This window comes from Mytilus californianus, unplaced genomic scaffold, assembly GCF_021869535.1.
Source record: "Mytilus californianus isolate M0D057914Y unplaced genomic scaffold, xbMytCali1.0.p SCAF_2, whole genome shotgun sequence".
Taxonomy (NCBI): domain Eukaryota; kingdom Metazoa; phylum Mollusca; class Bivalvia; order Mytilida; family Mytilidae; genus Mytilus; species Mytilus californianus.
The window spans coordinates 130,281,066-130,302,043 of NW_026262668.1; the positions used below are offsets into that span (position 1 = coordinate 130,281,066).

The 20,978-nt window shown below is 33.2% G+C and overlaps 1 protein-coding gene across 1 annotated transcript in view; it reads right to left on the reverse strand.

The window, feature by feature from the left end:
* Positions 1 to 13,795: 13,795 nt before the first annotated feature.
* The window catches only part of LOC127731027 (aladin-like), a 67,283-nt gene continuing 60,100 nt past the window's right edge, over positions 13,796 to 20,978 (reverse strand). Inside the window, exons 14-16 of the mRNA XM_052239773.1 lie at positions 20,878 to 20,953; positions 16,710 to 16,794; positions 13,796 to 14,148 (exon numbers count right to left, since the gene is read on the reverse strand). Coding sequence (XP_052095733.1) covers positions 14,020 to 14,148; positions 16,710 to 16,794; positions 20,878 to 20,953 — 290 coding nt within the window. The 3' untranslated portion in view covers positions 13,796 to 14,019. The remainder of the gene's footprint in view (positions 14,149 to 16,709; positions 16,795 to 20,877; positions 20,954 to 20,978) is intronic.

A 20,978-nucleotide genomic window follows, 5' to 3' on the forward strand; every position in this document is an offset into this window, starting at 1 on the left:
GGGATGTACCAGTATCTACTCTATATATACAAGATTCTAAACAACAGTATAACATGCTTAAAAGATTCGTCTGTTTGGATGTGCGGGACGTATAACTACACAGCCACGTCCAGTAGAAAAGTGGACGTTCAATCACATCTAGTGCAAGTGCGTACATTAGCTCTATACGGTACAAAATCAGGGATCCATAGGGAGCCTGTTGCAAGACAAAATGTCTGCCCCTATGAAACTTGCTTTCTTTTTCCAGGTACAATTGAAGTTTATGCTGCTATCATGGTCGACCCAGTCTACATATCTATTGGATTATTTTGTTCTACTTGTCCTGAATAATCATGCCGTTTTCATCTCTTTATGTTAGGAAACAACAATCAATCAATCAAACCTATTATAAATTAGGATTTTTTTTTTTTGCATTTGTAATTGCTGAAAACTATTTTGCAATTCAGATTTTCTACTAACCGTCCCCTCTCTATTGGCATTGACGTCTTTTAACCAAGTTGAGGCTTTGACTGCCAAGATTCAAATCAATTGCCTCACTAGAAATAAAATCCAAGTTATGCTACTGTCGATTGATTTATAGTTGGTTAAATAACGTCCAGTAGCAAATATTTCATGCATTTCTAACGTGCATAGAGCGTAGCATTCTCTCTACAAGAGGCATCGGATTTAACGTCCCCACTCTGACCAGTTGTGACTACATACTTCTACATTCCGCGCAGCAAAACGGACGCCCCACTTTTGCAATGGTTTTACTGCCGGTCGGAACAAGACCAAAAGTGACCATGTATCTATCCCCGGTCACCCTTTGGAGCGCTACTGTCCAGGCGACCACGTTACCACAAGACCTAAGAGGTGCCTATGAATATGGAAAATACATATACATGTACATGTATAATAAAACAAATGCAACAAGAATATGTGGCCTTAAGACACCGTGCCCTTTCACATGATCACATTTCCATGTTCAGTGCACCACTTAATCCGGGTCAAACACTAATTTGGTACATAATTTTATACGTTTTATATTTTGAAAAGGAACAGAAGAAATGACAGATGCACAGACCAGTAAATATAATAATCCCATGCTATCATATGTTGGTCATAAAACTAAAATGATCATCCTACTTAACAAAACTTCAATCAAATATTCCGTACATGTCCGTTTTTCATACGTATTAACATAAGTTAAACGCCAAACATTTCATATAAACAATTTGTGAGCAATGACGTTTAATTACCCATATGTTTGCACAGACTCTTCCTAGAATCCATGCATCATTATAATTCAAGTCAAGAAATAAAAAAATAACTGATTTAGTAAAGTGTAATCATATTTTTTCTTGAAGGTGCATCCTCATAAATTCCATTTGATAAAATTCTACCGAAAGGTGACAAAGTACTATCAGATAGATGCATCAGTGATCTGAATTTATACCTCTGACAAAAGTATCTTGAAACAAATTATAGAAATATGCTATAAAAAAAGCAAGTTGTGTACACCTTTTACAATCCTGCGTGTTTAAAACTCTTGTTTTAATCTTATAACTTATAAATCAAAAACGAGAATATCATCTCGCTTCAGATTCCATAATTTTGATTTTTTCAAACTTCATTTTGATTTAGATTTAAGAATTCACACTCTGAGAAATAAATATATGGGTCAAGTAAAATGACGAATTTAAGTATAATGATCTGTGAATTTGATTACCGGTAACTGACCCAATTATTACGTTAAAAGGTTGCTGTCAATAAAATCATCCCGAATTATAACAAAATATGTACAGAATTAAATCAGCAGATTGTGCTTATTTTTAAATAGCGTCTATTCCAACAAAGTGTTATATTCAACGAGCAAAAAATTCATGCAGTCTATCCTCCCCTCCGTCATCCTTCAATGCAATAGGCCGCGATACGGTCAGAGAGGTCGGTTATGTCGAGTAATGTCATCTTAATGGAAATCTCTACTATGTTGTGATTGGTTGTGTAACATTTTTATGTAACAATCGGATATAAGTGCTCTAAAAAGGTCATGTTCTATGTTATTATGTTCATTTAAAATACCCGACTTTAAATACGGATTACTGACTTACTACATACTAACGTAAGTATTCCCTTCAAAAGGTTGTAAATAGTATCATGGAATATTCATCAGAAAACGTGTAATTATTTCAACAAAGATGCAGCTTACGATCATGTAAATAAGAATTTTGTAGAAAAATTGCGTATTTAAAAGAAACTGAACGAGGATAATGCATGCCATTTATTTAAGTTACGTTCTGAAAATTTGTTCCTATAAGGAGTATATACAAAAAAGTCAATCTACAAGAAATATCGTATAGAGAGAATGTTTAACGGACGTATGGTTATATTCATTGTTTCTTGACGCTTTGTCATTCAAAACTCATAAACCGATAGAAAATGACAAAGCCGTGAGAGGCAATATTTTTTTTCAGCCACGTTTACAGCATCTTTATTTAAGTGTGTACAAAGAAAAATGAGGTTTGGTTATTTGCTTGATGGACCATAAAATCACGTTTAGCTTTTTTACTACCAATCAAAAGAGTAGTTGTACTGGCCAATCAAATCAATGAACATGTGATTCGATCGCCACTGATAAGTCATATTTTGAAGACAAATGCGTCTGAAGTATAAGCCTGGTATCTTTGGCGAGTATTTTTCATAAAAGGATGACAAAGAAACCGGTTTGACTAGTTTGTTACAATATTTACAAAAACGAATAAAGAATTCGTGGTTGACCTAACAAGCAAGCAAACTTGCGAGGTACACACTAAAACAGATCAGCTGTGAGATAATTACCATATAAGACTGTTTTAGGACCACGTTTAGGTTGCTATTGTGGAAACACCTAATTATGTAAATATTTTATTAATCAGCATACTTACTGGCGGAAACTTTATTTTGTGCATGATATAATCTCATATAAAAAATAAGGAGATGTGGTATGATTGCCAATGAAACAACTATTAACCAAAGTTCAAACAAAGTGGACGTAAGCAATTGTAGGGAACCGTACGCCCTTCAACAATGAGAAACCCATACCAAATAGTCGGCTATAAAAGGCCCCGACATGAAAAATATGTAACAATTCAATTGAGAAAACTAACGACCTAATTTATAACAAAACAATTTACGAAAAACAAATATGACAGACATGAACCAACGACAACCACTGAAAAACAGGCTCCTGACTTGGGACAGGCACATAAAGAATGTGGCGGGGTTAAACATGTTTGTGATTGCTCAACCCTCCCCTAACCTGGGACAGTGTTGTACGTACTCATATTTTTGACATTTTTTTCCTATTATGTCTGTAAAAACTTCCCTTATATTTCAAAGTATGAACAATTTATTTGGTTAAAATCATGTGAGTCTGAAAATGTTAATATGTCAGTGTCAAGATTTATAAGTACTTGTTTTGAAATAAGAGAAAATTTGCATTCCAGTAACTAACTAGATATACATGTAGTAGTGATGTAGTTTTGTTTTATGGATTAGAGAGAGTTAATATTCTATTTTATTTATTTTCAAACACCATCTGGTATGGAGTATAGTTATTTAATCATTTATTTTTAATGTTATATATCTTAAAAATTACTGTATAATTAATACTATATATATATGTATATGCTCGGAAACAGGCCCTTTAATTGGATTCAATAAATATCCTTATTCTTATTCTTATTATATATAGAAATAAGAAGATAGTTGTTTTTTTCAAAACTACCAAAATCTGAATTTGTTCATGATTTGCCAGAATTTTTCTATTTCAAACCATTCAATGTATATCATTGATGACAATAATATCCATTAAAGGAGCCCCTTGATTGGTTTTTAGATACCACCGCACAGAATGCTGCAAACTAAAACTGTTGTTTTCTAGTTGTCAAATTAGACAAATTTCTTCAAGGATTTTCAAAATCAGATGTCACGATAATTATACTCCCTTAAAGAATTTTGGATTAATAATTTTCGATTGATTTTTTGTTCCCTGAAACAATGTCTATCCTTAATTAAGTTTTTGTAAACAGACATTTCATTCCTTGTTTACATAAATTTTCCACATGCGGGAAAATGTTTTGTAAAAATTTTATTTCTTCGAAATTCTTGTTTTAACTTTGAAAAGCTTTCCTAAATTTCCGATTAAAAAGTCTTTACCCAGTCAACAGACTAACAGTGGGCCAACGTTGGCTAATCGTCGGTCCGTTGGTCGACCGTTGGTGTTGGCTGCACAACATTGGCCCAACGTTGGCAAATTGTCGGTCCGTTGGTCGCACATTGGTGTTGGCTGCACAACATTGGCCTAACGTTGGCCTTCTGTTGTAAATCAATATTATTATCTCATGTTGGTTATAAATAATCGGGCCAACGTTGGCATTATGTTAGTAGCAACATAGGGCCGGTATGAAATTTTGTAAATAAAAATTGATTATGAAATATTTTACGCTTTATTTCTCTTGGAGGCGGATAATTGCGATTGCTGCATGCTTTATGAAAAGTTAATGTTATACCAAAAGTGTTCATCAACTGAAATTACATTTACAACTCTATGTTGGGCGAATGCTGGGCCAACGTTGATCCTATATTATACTCTATATATAAGCCAGGTAAAATTTATTCTGGAATATCATTACTGTAATAAAAAAAATGTATATCGTAAACATAGATTGCCTGGTTAAAAGTTTAAATTTATTGCAATCATTATCTTTTATAACTTTATTCATTAAACTTTGTGAAACATAATAATTCAGCATTTATATACAGAATGATACTTGATACAGCCAGTCTGTTAATCAAGCACATTCTGATAAGGTTGACCATATGTTAGACAAATTTCAAAGATAGTTGCCATGGTAATTAAGTTTATAGGAAATCTGAATGTAATGGGATGGTCACTTTTGTGGTTATTTCCTGTTGTGTATTTGTAAGAAAGCAGTGAAACGAAGAAAACAAAAAGAGAAAATCATATCATCTGAGGTTCAAAGAAAAAGGAAGTAACATGTAAGTTATAACTTTAAAAATTCTGTTATATATACGATTGTGAATGACATACAATATGTTTTTTTTTTAATCTGAGGGATGTTGTTCAAAATTAAAACATATAATTGCTATCATTTTATAATGCTGATCTTGAAGTGTATTCGTTTCTGGCAAAATATGTTCTAGATTTTGTTTAAACCATTTCAATCCTAAATAGTCATGAAATATTTGCCACTGAACATTAGTATCATCAAACACATTGTAAATTGCTAATATTTTAATATTTTATTTCTGAAATCTATAACGATTGCATTTATCACCATTACTGAAGTAAATGGAAAAAATCTGTCTTAAGATGTACCTTGTTCCGTAATGTTTCAGAAATGTGGTATAATGATTTCTACTTCATAGAAATATAAATGAATTTGTTAGTTTTATTATTTCTAAATCGCATGCAAACATATACGATATATTTGTGAAACCTGATTATATACACATTTGCATGTGTAACAGTGTTTTAGATATCAAATAGAGTATTTATTTATTAAATTCATTGCAAGAATGTTGTAATTTATATATAATTATACGGACTCGACTGAATTTAGTTTTTTAAGGGGGGGGGGGGGGGGGGGGGGGGGGGGGGGGAAGACTATACCACACATAAGGATATTTATAAAAGAAAAAGACTATAAAGATTATTGTCTGAATTACTTGAAGTAGCTTTTCTTTTTAATATACAACTTTACATTTTAATATAATTTTAAGTTTCCTGTATCCATTTCTACACTCAATTGTCCTGTTTAACCTAGCTAGCGAGGTGAAGTCTAACCATAATGGTAAAGCATGCAATATGCCTTTTGCCTTGGCTTGTATAGGCTAGGGAAAATGTCCAAAAAAAGTATTTTTTCTAACTATTGTTATGTGCCAGGACACCGGAAACAATGCATGTTTTGTCTTTTTGTTTATTTTTTAGGAGGATTTAATATATTCTAATTATACATACATTGCGTACTCATTTATTCATTACTTTATTACAGAGGTACATGTAGTGAAATAACTTTTATGAAGATATGCTAAACTGGATATTAAAAGGATTTAACATAAGACGGAGCCAGAAATAGTGACAAAACAAAGTGTAGCATAAAACAAAAGGAACACTCTTGTGAATAAAAACCATGTTGGAATACAGAAAAAGAAAAATAGCTGTATACAATGACTTATCAATGCCTTTATACAGAGCTTGGATATTGCAACATAAACTGTAATGATATTATACACATGGGATAAATGAGTAATCATGAATAGACTTTATAATTTTCATTCTATAGATCTGATTTAGCAACGTATAGATACAAAAAAGACTTTTTTTAAATTTACTGGTTGTCTAGCTAATAATAAATTATATTTAATCATACCTTTGTATTTACAATATTTAAGAAAAATAGGTAACGTGGATACGTTGATTGAGTTCATACAAATATGGGTATAAAAATTCAGAAGTACAATTCCTGGAGAGAGATTGATTGGTTGTTGGTTACTGAAACGTCCATTGGCAAATATTTCATGCATGTTCAGGAAGATGGAGAGAAAGTGGCAAAATACAAAATTTTAGGGTAGTATGTAAGACACAACATGGTATAGTAGATCTGTAAAACGCAATAATTGCAACATTTAAAAAAGTAATACTTTCGCCATTTTGAACTGATGTAAGAACCAGGAATTATCGCAGTTGTTGGCTGGAAGGGATTTAAGTATCCTTCATATGGATAGAAAAGTTTACAGATTGAACCAATGGAGTGCCAACGTTTGTTAACAGTTTGTATTACTACGTTGGCCCAACGTTTGTTTAACATCGGCAAGTATTATTCCATCATTGGACAAACGTTGGGCCAATGTATTGTATAAAACCTTACAACGTTGTGCCAACGTTTAGCCATCACGTTGGGCCAACATAGGGCCACTTTGCACTTAAACATTGGGCCAACGTTTAAAAACAACGTTGGGCCAATGCATGTAGATACGTTGGGCTAACATTGTGCCAACGTACCAATGTTGTCTGGGTAAAGGGTTTCCAGAAAATCAGTTTATGATTAAAAAACAAATAATAATTATTGGAATTAGTATCTGCATCAGCTGATACTAAACGTGAGTAGAATATTATAGTTTTATTTCATTTATATTGATGAATATTGTCCCGAGAAATATAATATATTGCACAAACGTGCCAGTGCAAAATTATTTTACTGCGAGAGATAATATTCCTCAAAATTGGTGCATTTAACCTTTTATAATATAGAACCAAACTTCAGCTACTGTGATGATGCATTGATGTTTCGTAGACAGGCCAAACATCATCAGCTGATACCCTAAACGTGAGTAGAATATTAGAGTTTTATTCCATTCATATTGAAGAATATTGTCCTGAGTAGTATGATATATTGCACGAACTTGCCAATGCAAATTTATTTACCGCGACAGATAACATTCCTCAAAATTCGTGCAATAATAACCTTATATGATAAAGTACCAATTATTTTAGCAAATTTGATCATATTTCGTCCAATAACTGATGCTTGCAGTGAACGAGATATAAACAATAGTGTGTACCAAACGGTAAGGAGAAAGAATAGAATACAATATCGGTTAGGATACAATGGTTTTATCTAATATATACAGGAATTTCTGTATTTTTTATGTCTTTGAAAGTAAATTAAGGCGACGGTAGTTTTAAGTCTTATGTAGACGAAACTCGCGTCTGGCGTATTAAATTATAAGCCTGGTACCTTTTGGTAGCTATTATTTGTGTGTGTCTCTGTCCTGTATGTTCTCCCATTTATTTGTATTGTAGTCCTGTCATGTAATCTTGTCATTTTAATGTTATATTTAACAATGCCATTAAAGAGGGAGGTTTGGCTAGCCACAAAACCAGGTTCAACCCACCATTTTTTCTTAAAATGTCCTGTACCAAGTCAGGAAAATGGCCATTGTTATATTATAGTTCGTTTCTGTGTGTGTTGCATTTTAGTGTTGTGTTTCTGTTGTGTCGTTGTTCTCCTCTTATATTTGATGTGTTTCCCTCAGTTTTAGTTTGTAACCCGGATTTGTTTTTTTCTCAATCGATTGATGAATTTCGAATAGCGGTATACTACTGTTGCCTTTATTTAAGTACTGATGTTCAAATCTCGTAAATAGATTAAGAAAAAATTCAAGGAACAGATTTTGTTAACAACAATTACTTCAAACAAATTAGACATAAAGAGGTTTATGGTTCGGAAGTTTGGTTGTAGAAAACGTATAACTAACGGGATATCACATCTTATTTTTATCGATCCTTTGAATAAACTTATTCTCAAAGCTTACTAATTTGATAACGTAATTGGTTAAAAATGGCTAGTCATTTTGTTCAATTTGTTCGGGGCGTCCTCAATGTTTTAGGTTCATCACTTCAGCTCTTTCTTATAAGAGATAAGTTGAGCACCTAATATATACAAATTTAAAAGAGACCACGTTTTAATCTCTCCCGCCCACCCTATTTAGGAGTGTTTGCATATTACATATCAGAGACATATAATACATATTATATGTCTCTGTACATATGTATATATAGTTGACATGTTTTTTTTTATGTCTTATTATGCAACTTTATTGAAAGGTTGTTTGCCTTTTTTGTTGTTGTTGTAATTTTCAGAAATTTATTTTAACCTTTTATAGGTGATTGTGGTGTTTAGTTTTAATATGACATATTGTTTAACATAACATTGTTTCTTTATGCGTGTTTGCATATTTACATTTTGTATGCGTATTTGCATTTGCTTTATGATTTTCAGTCAGTCCAAACAAAATGGTGAAACATCACATATTTACTATGAGAATGAAGCCATAGAGTGCGTATCAGAATATTCATTTTTGGTTCATCAACTTTCTACTCAGACACTGGAGACATTTCATCAAGTCTGAGTAGCAGCTGCAAGCTCTTGAACACCGAATGAGTTGGGAAATGTATATTCAATATGCAGGAGAAGTTGGTATATTTCTACTAAATATACTTGTTAACATCCACGTCATTTATAGCCAGACAAAATAGCAGGCGCACAATGGTACTATAATGTACAGATTCTGAGATATTAAATTATGTTTAAGGCTTAAGAAGCGGACATGAATTTGTACTAATGTCAGATAGTGTGCAGATATGACGAAGTCTATGCATTTAAAAGTAAACCCCAAAAATCATTCAGATTAATGAAACAGGAGTAGCAAAAGTAAATTATTTGAGCGAGATTCTGTGAAATTATCACAAAATAATAATCAAGCAGTTGCGGATATGAAAGTTGGACAGAAGGACGAAGGACCGAGCGGACCCCAAAATCTCTAACTACTGTCCGCTTTAGATTGGGGTGCAAAAGAAAGCTTAGTATGAAGTATGAAAAATCTCTGATTTTAATTGCATGTTATTAGCCGGTGGACGTACAAAGGTAAAAAGTCAAAGATACCAGGCTTTTCATTCGTTACGCCAGACGCAAATTTCTTCTACACAAGACGCATAAGATTCGTCAAAGATAAACTTTGCTTGAGGGAACAACTACCTTGTGCTAGTACCATGAAAATGATACAAAAAATAAAACTTCAACATAAGTCAAAGCATGCTAATACTGAAGCACTGGTTGACTGTACCATCGAATACTGTGTCATTGTAGTCAACTAGAACTCACCTGGAATTTTTTTTCAATAGCAAAAATTTGCTTATCAGTTCCAAGGAAAAAACATTGCAAATGACAAAATTGGTTGCAATTATTTATGAAGTTCTCTTTGAAAAGTCGACAAATTATACCTCTTGTTAGTACTTTGAACCTATATTGGACGTTTCATCATGACCTACAAATGTAAGTAAAATCAATTGGTAAGTAACGTTTCCTGAACACTTCAACATGGTTTGTTTTCATCTGTTCTTGTTAAAAGCAAATGTTATAATCTATTGGGGTTTTACTGTGCTTATCCAGAAGGCTTTGTCCTATCACTATACCAATTGGTAAAATAGTTTTATGTATGTATTTTTCTCTACATACTTATCAACCGGTAAAACCGTTAAGCTCATTGTGACAGGTTATTAGTGTGAAGTGAGTGCAGAGAATTAAAAATAATGCTTTCATGAAATTGAAATAAAATAATCACCTTCTATAATATAAGGCACTGATTTAAAAAGGTCCAACTTGGATATGAAAACTCATATTCTAATGACATTTTATGAATATTTAGTTCTAAACATTGTTTGGTTGGTCAATAACTTATTGCATTGTTTTCCAACAGGATGTTATTACGTAATTGTAATTTGGATATTTTTTCTGTAGCAATTGCTAATTTGCAACTATCAACTTCCTTCATATTGATTATAATTATTCATTTGTTCTAAACATTATTTCCATGATTATTCAACCATTATCATATGTTTTGAAAAGAATCCTGAAATTTATTTTCAAGATGAGTGAAATTTAGGTAGCACTCCACGTTTGGTGTGTAGTTTGGCATTTTGGCCCCTGTGGATTTTTCTAATATGAAATCTAGTGTGGATAGCTGAAGATTAATATAGCCTTCATAGTGGGTTTATAGGAACATCAAGATTGTGTAATGTATGTTTTATGGGCTGTTTTTTTTTTGTATGACAGTCCGTATTTTCATATCCATACCAGTCATTGGTCAGGTAATTATTGTAATGTTTCTTCAAACTTTTTGTCGAACAAACTTCGTGATTAAATTTTACGAAAAAATAAGGAGAAAGACACCCAATTTTTATTTGATCATTTGGTAGATTAATGTCAATAGTTTCAGAAAAGGTATCACTCAAAGGGATTGAAATTCTAGTTTGAACCAAATTTTGGGGGAATATGCGACATTTTCATATTTTAAAATAAATATATGCACAATGTTGCCATGGATACACAACTAGAGGCTCTCAAGAGCCTGTGTCGCACACCTGATTCTACTTTGGTTTTAGAAATCATGTAACAAAAAGATTGAAATCATAACAGATACCCTAATAATGATTGAGGCCAAATTTGGTTTAATATTGGCCCTGTAGTTTAATAAAAAATCCTGGTGGCCATCTTGAACAGTAAATCGGCAACAAAGTAGCAACACTTCATCAGCACCTCACACAAGAGATGATTTCAGCTTCCCAATTGTGAACTTTCCATTTCTATGTAGCAACATTCCACCAGCGCCTGCATACGGAGTATATATCTCCCAATTGATACGATATTCCAGGGCTTGTATTTCCTATCATGATTTCCTTGATAGAGGATTGCTGCTCACAAGGAAGCTATTAAACCAAGAGTTCCAAATGGTGAAGTTGAAATCATCCCTCGTAAATTTTATGGACGCCATCACGAGTTGGTTGACCGTTATGGAATTACCGTTTCACAGATGATATCGGATATGTTCCTTATGTCGTAACTACAATACCCTTCCCTTTTCACGAATGTGACCTACCGAATTAGACTATTTACCGGATTTGTAATAACATAAGCAACACGACGGGTGCCACCTGTGGAGCAGGATCTGCTTACCCTTCCGGAGCACTTGAGATCACCCCCAGTTTTTGGTGGGGTTCGTGTTGCTTAGTCTTTAGTTTTCTATGTTGTGTCATCTGTACTATTATTTGTCTGTTTGTCTTTTTGTTTTTGGCCATGGCGTTGTCAGTTTGTTTTCGATCTATGAGTTTGACTGTCCCTCTGGTATCTTTCGTTCCTCTTTCATAAGGAACATTTATGCCATGTTTGGATTCATTCCATTCAGTGCACCTCTAGAAGAAGCATTTGTATGTATTTCCCATATGGTCTTATGTCAAACTAAGTCCCCTGATGGCGGCCATCTTGGATCATGATTTGGCTACAAAGTAACAACACCTCATTAGGAACATTCATGCCATGTTTGGTTTCATTCCATTCAGTGGTTCTCTAAAAGAAGACATTTGTATGTATTGTCCATAGGGTCCTATGTTAAACGAAGTCCCCCGCTGGCAGCCACTTGGATGATGGATCAGCTTCAAAGTAACAACACATGGTCAGCACCTCATTAGAAACATTCATGCCATGTTTGGTTTCATTCCATTCAGTGGTTCTCTAAAAGAAGACATTTGTATGTATTGTCCATAGGGTCCTATGTTAAACGAAGTCCCCCGCTGGCAGCCACTTGGATGATGGATCAGCTTCAAAGTAACAACACTTGGTCAGCACCTCATAAGGAACATTCATGCCATGTTTGGTTTCATTCCATTTAGTGGTTCTCTAAAAGAAGACATTTGTATGTATTGTCCATAGGGTCTGAGTACACAGTTATTTCGTAGTGCATTTCTTTTAGACAATAAATGAAAATTAAAAAAATCCCACCTGCGCTTTCTCAATAATATTTTTACAGTGTGTTGTACTACTTTTGGGACAAATTATATCAAAATTATAGAAAACTTCATCGGCTCCTAACTCCAAATATGGACAATTTTATGTTAAGGGGGTCTTGAAATCTTTTGACAGCTTCCGAAGTGCTTATTTTTAACCTTTTTCAGCTGGACCAAATCACTACTTTACTTTAAAATTCATGACCCAAATTTTTTTACAGTGTAATTTCATCCCCCTACTTGCTATTTGAGGCATAAAACATGGAGAAATAAATTTGGAAGGGGTATAAAAAAAAATGGCAAGTAACACACTGTCCACACTAGGGACTATATTTGTGGACAATGAAAATCAAAGGACGATAACTGTGTACTCGGACCATAGGGTCCTATGTTAAACAGAGTCCCCTGCAGGCGGCCATCTTGGATGATGGATCGGCTTAAAAGTAACAACACTTGGTCAGCACCTCATAAGGAACATTCATGCCATGTTTGGTTTCATTCCATTTAGTGGTTCTCTAAAAGAAGACATTTGTATGTATTTCCCATAGGGTCCTATGTTAAACGAAGTGCCCCGCTGGCGGCCATCTTGGATGATGGATCGGCTTCAGAGTTTCAACACTTGGTCAGCACCTCATAAGGAACATTCATGCCATGTTTGGTTTCATTCCATTCAGTGGTTCTCTAGAAGAATTCAAAATGTAAAAAGTGAACGAAGATGATGATGGACGACGGACGCCAAGTGATGAGAAGAGCTCACTTGGCCCTTCGAGCCAGGTGAGCTAAAAAAGGAATTATATTTCACCATTTTAACTTTTAAAAATCAAATCTTTGGAAGATACTGATTACATACATATGCACATGTGTGACACAAACAGTTTGCTTAATGTATTAGAAAGCCAGGAATAGATGATTAATCTTTTTGCAGTTCAATTTTAATTTTATTTTCTACTGTGGATTGCTACCTTAAAAAAAAGTGTTGAAAACATATGGAAGGGACAAGATCAATGTTGTGTAAATCATACAGATTCCTCTGTAAACTACGAGGGTATCATCAGCCTAGTAGTCAGCACTTTTGTCTCTTCTCTTATCTTATAGTTCAATTTGCAGAATAAATGCAGGCTTGTTGGTTACTTCTGAACAAGTTCTGAGGATTGAACAACCACTTTGATGTTTTTGTTTAACCTTGGTTCTCTTAGCTTTATCCCTTAAAGGGTCATATTAAATAGGAATAAAATGTCTGAAGAGCATTGCTAAGTCCATACCATGCAGACAGAATATAAGTTGGCTGCAAACATCCCATGAATGCACAGCATCATTTGCTTTATATCCTCTTGGTAACTTTGATATAAGACTTAGATATCAATCGTGAGGATCATGTCATGTTTTGCATGGGTGGTTAAATAAACAGCATTGATGCTCGTGTAGTACAATGAAATAATATAGTTATTGATAGACAGGCTATAGGCTCACCCTAATTAATGTTTCATATGTTATGCATGGTCTTCTTTAGATTGGCTTTTACACCAATGGCAAACAGTAAACATTGAACATGTAAAGTATATTGCTTGATGAATATTTACAAAAAAAGTTATCAGCACTAAAAATGTACAAATTAACAATTCCGAATTAAATCATCAAGACTGCAATGGTGAAAGAATCTGTCCATTCATGTTTGTTGATGTGTGCTGGAACTGATGAAACTCTACATCTCTGCTTGGAACAAAGTATAAGGGGATGTATGTAAGGTTACCTGTAGACCATATCTGTAATAGACATATATGTTTGTTTATTTCATAAATAGTAAACAAATGAACCAATTTCTATATACTGGTATATCATGTACTTTATAAATTTTATATCATGTATCCATTGGGCGCTATATTGTTACATTATATGAAGGCAAAAGATTCATACATGTCATATGTGGTATATATATATGTCTAAACATGTGACAAAATACAGGGCTAACACCATAATTTATATATACTTCTTTTCAAATTTAGCCCAACAATGTAAGATCTGCAAATTAGTGTTAGCAAAGTTTTGTTCTTCCTTCCCTGGGATTCAAACCATGCTTCTGTGACATCGTAATGCTCTGGACCACTCGAAAATATAGCTTTCCTTATTTGAGTTATGACTTTCCTCGTCGCCTTTATCTAGGGTTGTAACACAGTACATGGCGTATAATGGTAAGTAGATTTTGTACCTTTCATGACATCTATGTTTTGATTGGAACCCCTATTGACAGCTATATTTTTATACAGCCTATTTGGTTGGGTGCTTTAGGGGGATGGACACAGTGCAGGCAATGTTGCCACAATGTCATAGAAGCAGGGGTTTGAATCCCTCTGAGGGAAGAACAAAACTTTGCATAACATTGTTGGGTTAAATTTGAAATGAAGTAAATATAATTTATGGTGTTAGCCCTGTATAACCACAGATTATTTGAAGAAGAACATCTGTCTTGTCACATGTTTAGACCATATGATACATTAAAACTTGATGTGATGGCATGAGAAGTTACATTATCATCCTTTATGACAGACAATACATAGGTGATCTGAAAGGTACACCATCTACTTACCACTATAGACCATATGAAAATTGAATTTGTCAGGACTTTTATTTTTTAAAATGCCTGAATATCAGGAAGTGATTTTATGGACATCAGTGTATAATGTTGATTACAGATAAAGCTTTTCTTTTTTATGATTTTATCACATGATTTTCTAAGTCATGAGTAACAGGATATATATATTGTTCAGATATAGGATTGTAATGGCATAATTTCATTGATATAAAAGTGATTTATATCAAGTATATCGCTTACTTGCTACAACTCAACATTATCAAGCTGCAATATTAAACCATTCCCTTCAATTTATGCCAAGAAAATTTTGACAAAAAAAATTTCTTGGACAATGTGTGTAAATTTCAAAATATAGGCTAACAGGAAGCAGCTACACTAACACTACTGTTTTGTATTAAATTACAAACTGCATATTTATATGCTTAGAATGATTGATCTTACCAGGTGTTTATATAATATTGTATAAATATATGTGTATGGTTGTATGCCATTGCATGTGTGTGTTCTTCAATGCCTGTGTGTGTGTGTTTTTTTTAATGCCTGTGTGTGTAGTTTTTTTTAATGCCTGTATATACATATATTTATATGCATATATCATATTAACACCATTTTTTCAACTCTGAACACAACACCTCTTATCATTTATAAAATAATTTATTAACCAATGACTTAAATACTTTATCAATTGTCTGTTAATACAACGCCATGTGTCTGAGAACTGGTCCTTAATACAGGTCTAATACAGAAAAACCGGTTAATATAAATGTTTTACTGGTCTTAATACAGGATTTTAAATTTCGTTTTCGGGTCCAAAAAGGTGTCAGAAAATGATGTGTTTATAACACTAAATATTAGATTTCAACAAGTTAATTGTAAAAGTTCTTGTTATTTTGCATATATATGTTAAAAAAATTTTCAAGAGAATAAACAATTATGGACCGTACAAAGGGTGAATATCCAGAATTGTCAACTCTGCAAAGATTATTTCTCTGAGGGCGATGTCCAATGTGAAAGAAATTTGTAGGGTTGACAATCTTGAATATGGACCGCTTTGATGAAGTTACATTTGTTTAATTATACCCAACTAGCAGTAGAAGGGCTTTTTGCAAACCATTGAAAATACATGTTAAAGAAGCACTTGCTCAAGTCTTATTGTAGTCAAAACACTTAAGTCAGAGAATTATTTTGTGTATTAACTATTAAAATGCCTCATAGAGTCGTATTTGTCTTCAATCATCTTTTGGTGGTTATTATAAATCATAGGTTCATAAAGGTGTCATAAATTGAGTGTTTCCATATTAATCTTGTTCTATGTCCTTGTACAGTCGTATTTGTCCTCGATCAGCTTTCAGTGGTTATTATAAGTCAAAGGTTAAGAAAGGTGTCATAAAATGGGTGTTTTCATATTAATATTGTATTATGTCCTGGTACAGTCATAGTTGAACATAATACAGGATTAATATGAAAACACCCATTTAATAAGACTATAATATAACTGGATAACATACTAATACTGGTCATTAGCTGTGTAACTAATCATAAAATTACATGTACCTCTCTTTTAATTTATTCTGAATTTTAATAAAATTTTCCAAACTTAACATAACAAAATAAAAGTAGAATGAAAAAAATAAACTTAACTAAATCTACAAATAAATAAACAATATAAAGTAAGGAGATGTGGTTTGATTGCCAATAAGAAAACTATTCACCAGATTTTATAAGAATACATACCACTGACAGAACAGCACCATTGTCATACTTAGGTTGAAATGATATGTGATGTGGGATAGCTGTTGGTTCTCCTTGTACAAAGCCACTATAAAGATATGTATAACTAGTCTTGATATAAAAAGGATTTTAGTACAAGAATAAATGAACAATATACCTTTTGCAATTTTCATCAATCTTTACTCTGTAAATACAAAACTAAACTAACTAACTACTTTCAAGAAAGTTGGTTATAGCATGTATGGTTTTCAGTTGTAAAAAATTTCAAACTTTTAGCAATATATCCTAAATATAACTTCAAATATACTTATGAAATAATAAATTGATCCTGATGCAGGGGACAGTGAAGTATTAACTGGCCTGTTTAAATTTTCCAAATTCTGAATGAACTAAACCAGAAAACCTGTATACCCAGATTAGGGGAGGGTTGAGCTCTCACAAACATGTTCAACACCCTCCCCCCACATTCTTTATGTGCCTGTCCAAAGTCAGGAGCCTATAATTCAGTGATTGTCATTGATTCATGTCTGTAATTTTTGTTTTTGTGAATTGTTTTGTTATAAGGCCGTTTCTCTCATTTGAATTGTTTCATATTTTTCATGTCGGAGCCTTTTATAGCCGACTATACGCTATTGATTTTTCTCATTGTTGAAGGCCGCACGGTTGCCTACAATTGCTTACATCCACTTCATTTGAGCTGTGGTGGATACTTGTCTCATTGGCAATCATACCACATCTCTTTATTTTCATATCTTAACTATCTTTATATACATCACTTTAGTCTATAGCTATTCATGTTGATTATTTAATTTAAAGAGTTTCACATGTATTTCAGATTTTTATAACACCTAAACTGCAATTATTTTTTACATTATTAAAACTCTTGCATTAAAAGAACTTAGTTACAAACATGAGGGGTTTGTAGGCCTGTTACAACCTTCTATCCAACATTCCCTATTTTTCCATTGCAGTACAAATTTCCTACCCTTTATTAGTCAAACCTACCTTTATGATTGATTGTCACATTTTTGGTGTCCTAAATATGCGTGCAACATTTGCTAATGGACAGTAAATAAACAAAATCAACAAATCAATCTTGAAGTAGTTGTATTGTATCTGGATCAGAATATTTCAAAATAAACTAAACAAGACAGCAAAACATTAAGGGACTATTTTCAATGTATAACATGAAAAATTTAATCATATAACAAGAATGTGTCCATAGTACTGGCAATATCATTTTCTATGTTCAGTGGACCGTGAAATTGGGTTCAAAACTCTAATTTGGCATTAAAATAAGAAAGATCATATCATAGGGAACATGTGTACTAAGTTTCAAGTTGATTACCTTGATCAAAAACTTTAACCTGAAGCGGGACAGACGGACGGACGGACAGACGAACGAACAGATGCACAGACCTGAAAACATAATGCCCCTACTACTATCATAGGTGGGGCATAAAACAAGAGGCTCTCAAGAGCCCAAATCGCTCACCTGTATTTCAGAGGAGAAGATTTTTAAATGTTAGCAAACTTGATGAACAAATTGTGTAAAATTGTCTTTAAAGGGCAATAACTCCTTAAGGGGTCAATTGACAATTATGGTCATATTAACTTTTTTGTAGATCTTACTTTGTTGAACATTATTGCTGCTTACAGTTTATATATATTATATATCTATAATAATATTCAAAATAATAACAAAATAACTGCAAAATTTTGTTAAAACTACCAATTCTGTGGCAGCAACCCAACAATGGGTTGTTCGATTCGTCTGAAAATTTCAGGGCAGATAGATCTTGACCAATTAAACAATTTTACCTCATCACATTTGCTCTAAAAGATTTAGTTTTTGAGATGTAAGCCAAAAACTGCATTTGACCATTATGTTCTATATTTAGCCATGGCGGCCATGTTTGTCGATGGATCAAAACTTCGGATACAATTTATAAATAAGATACCCCAAGGAACATTTATTTAAAGTTTGAAGGTAATTGGCCCAGTAGTTTCAGAGGAGAAGATTTTTAAATGTTAGCAAACTTGATGAACACATTGTGTAAAATTGTCTTTAAAGGGCAATAACTCCTTAAGGGGTCAATTGACAATTATGGTCATATTAACTTTTTTGTAGATCTTACTTTGCTGAACATTATTGCTGCTTACAGTTTATATATATCTATAATAATATTCAAAATAATAACAAAAAACTGCAAAATTTTGTTAAAACTACCAATTCAGTGGCAGCAACCCAACAATGGGTTGTTTGATTCGTCTGAAAATTTCAGACCTGATAGATCTTGACCAATTGAACAATTTTACTTTTTGTCAGATTTGCTCTTAAAGCTTTAGTTTTTGAGATATAAGCCAAAAACTGCATTTGACCCTTATGTTCTATTTTTAGCCATGGCGGCCATGTTTGTCAATGGATCAAAACTTCGGATACAATTTATAAACAAGATACCCTAAGAAACATTTAGTTAAAGTTTGAAGGTAATTGGCCCAGTAGTTTCAGAGGAGAAGATTTTTAAATGTTAGCAAACTTGATGAACAAATTGTGTAAAATTGTCTTTAAAGGGCAATAACTCCTTAAGGGGGTCAATTGACAATTATGGTCATATAAACTTTTTTGTAGATTTTACTTTGCTGAACATTATTGCTGCTTACAGTTTATATATATCTATAATAATATTCAAAATAATAACAAAAAACTGCAAAATTTTGATATAACTACCAATTCTGTGGCACACAACCCAACAATGGTTTGTTCTATTCGTCTGAAAATTTCAGGGCAGATAGATCTTGACCAATTAAACAATTTTACCCCCGTCACATTTGCTCTAAAAGATTTAGTTTTTGAGATATAAGCCAAAAACTGCATTTGACCATTATGTTCTATATTTAGCCATGGCGGCCATGTTTGTCGATGGATCAAAACTTCGGATACAATTTATAAATAAGATACTCCAAGGAACATTTATTTAAAGTTTGAAGGTAATTGGCCCAGTAGTTTCAGAGGAGAAGATTTTTTAATGTTAGCAAACTTGATGAACAAATTGTGTAAAATTGTGTTTAAAGGGCAATAACTCCTTAAGGGGTCAATTGACAATTATGGTCATATTAACTTTTTTGTAGATCTTACTTTGCTGAACATTTTTGCTGCTTACAATTTATATATATCTATAATAATATTCAAAATAAGAACAAAAAACTGCAAAATTTTGTTAAAACTACCAATTCAGTGGCAGCAACCCAACAATGGGTTGTTTGATTCGTCTGAAAATTTCAGAGCTGATAGATCTTGACCAATTGAACAATTTTACTCATTGTCAGATTTGCTCTAAAAGCTTTAGTTTTTGAGATATAAGCCAAAAACTGCATTTGACCCCTAAGTTCTATTTTTAGCCATGGCGGCCATGTTTGTCAATGGATCAAAACTTCGGATACAATTTATAAACAAGATACCCTAAGGAACATTTAGTTAAAGTTTGAGGTATTTGGCCCAGTAGTTTCAGAGGAGAAGATTTTTGAAATAGTTTACGACGACAGACGACGACAACAGACGACAACGACAGACGACGACCACAGACGCCAAGTGATGGCATAAGCTCACATGGGGCCCTTCGGGCCCCGGTGAGCTAAAAAGATGTGGTATGATTGCCAATAAGACAACTCTCCACAAGAGACCAAATGACAGATTAATTTTAAACAACTATAGGTCATGGTACGGCCTTCAACAATGAGCAAAACCCATACCGCATAGTCAGCTATAGAAGTCTATTTTTAGATTATCTTACCATATATCATAAGACTAACTAATCTCATCCTTAATATTCCAGTCCTGACATAATCAACCTAAATATTCCATTTCTGTGACATAATTTGAAATAGTACACTACAGATTTTGTGACAATGTAGATGTCCTTTTAATATTTCTTGTTTAAATCTTCCTCTCTAGTAATAACAATGGAATGGTTTCCTTTGTACTCACCATGGAGTTTTTCCCCCTTGTACTGACTATGGAATTACTTCCCTTGTACTCACCATGGAGTTATTTCCCCTTTACTCACTATGGAATTATTTCCCTTGTACTCATCATGGAATTACTTCCCTGATACTCACCATCGAGCTATTTCCCTTGTACTCACCATGGAATTACTTCCCTTGTACTCACCATGGAGTTATTTCCAGCACCAGATCAACTTTTGTCCTGAACAATACAATCTGTCTCTTTATATGTCCACCATTATCTATAATAAAAAATAAGCATGTCTA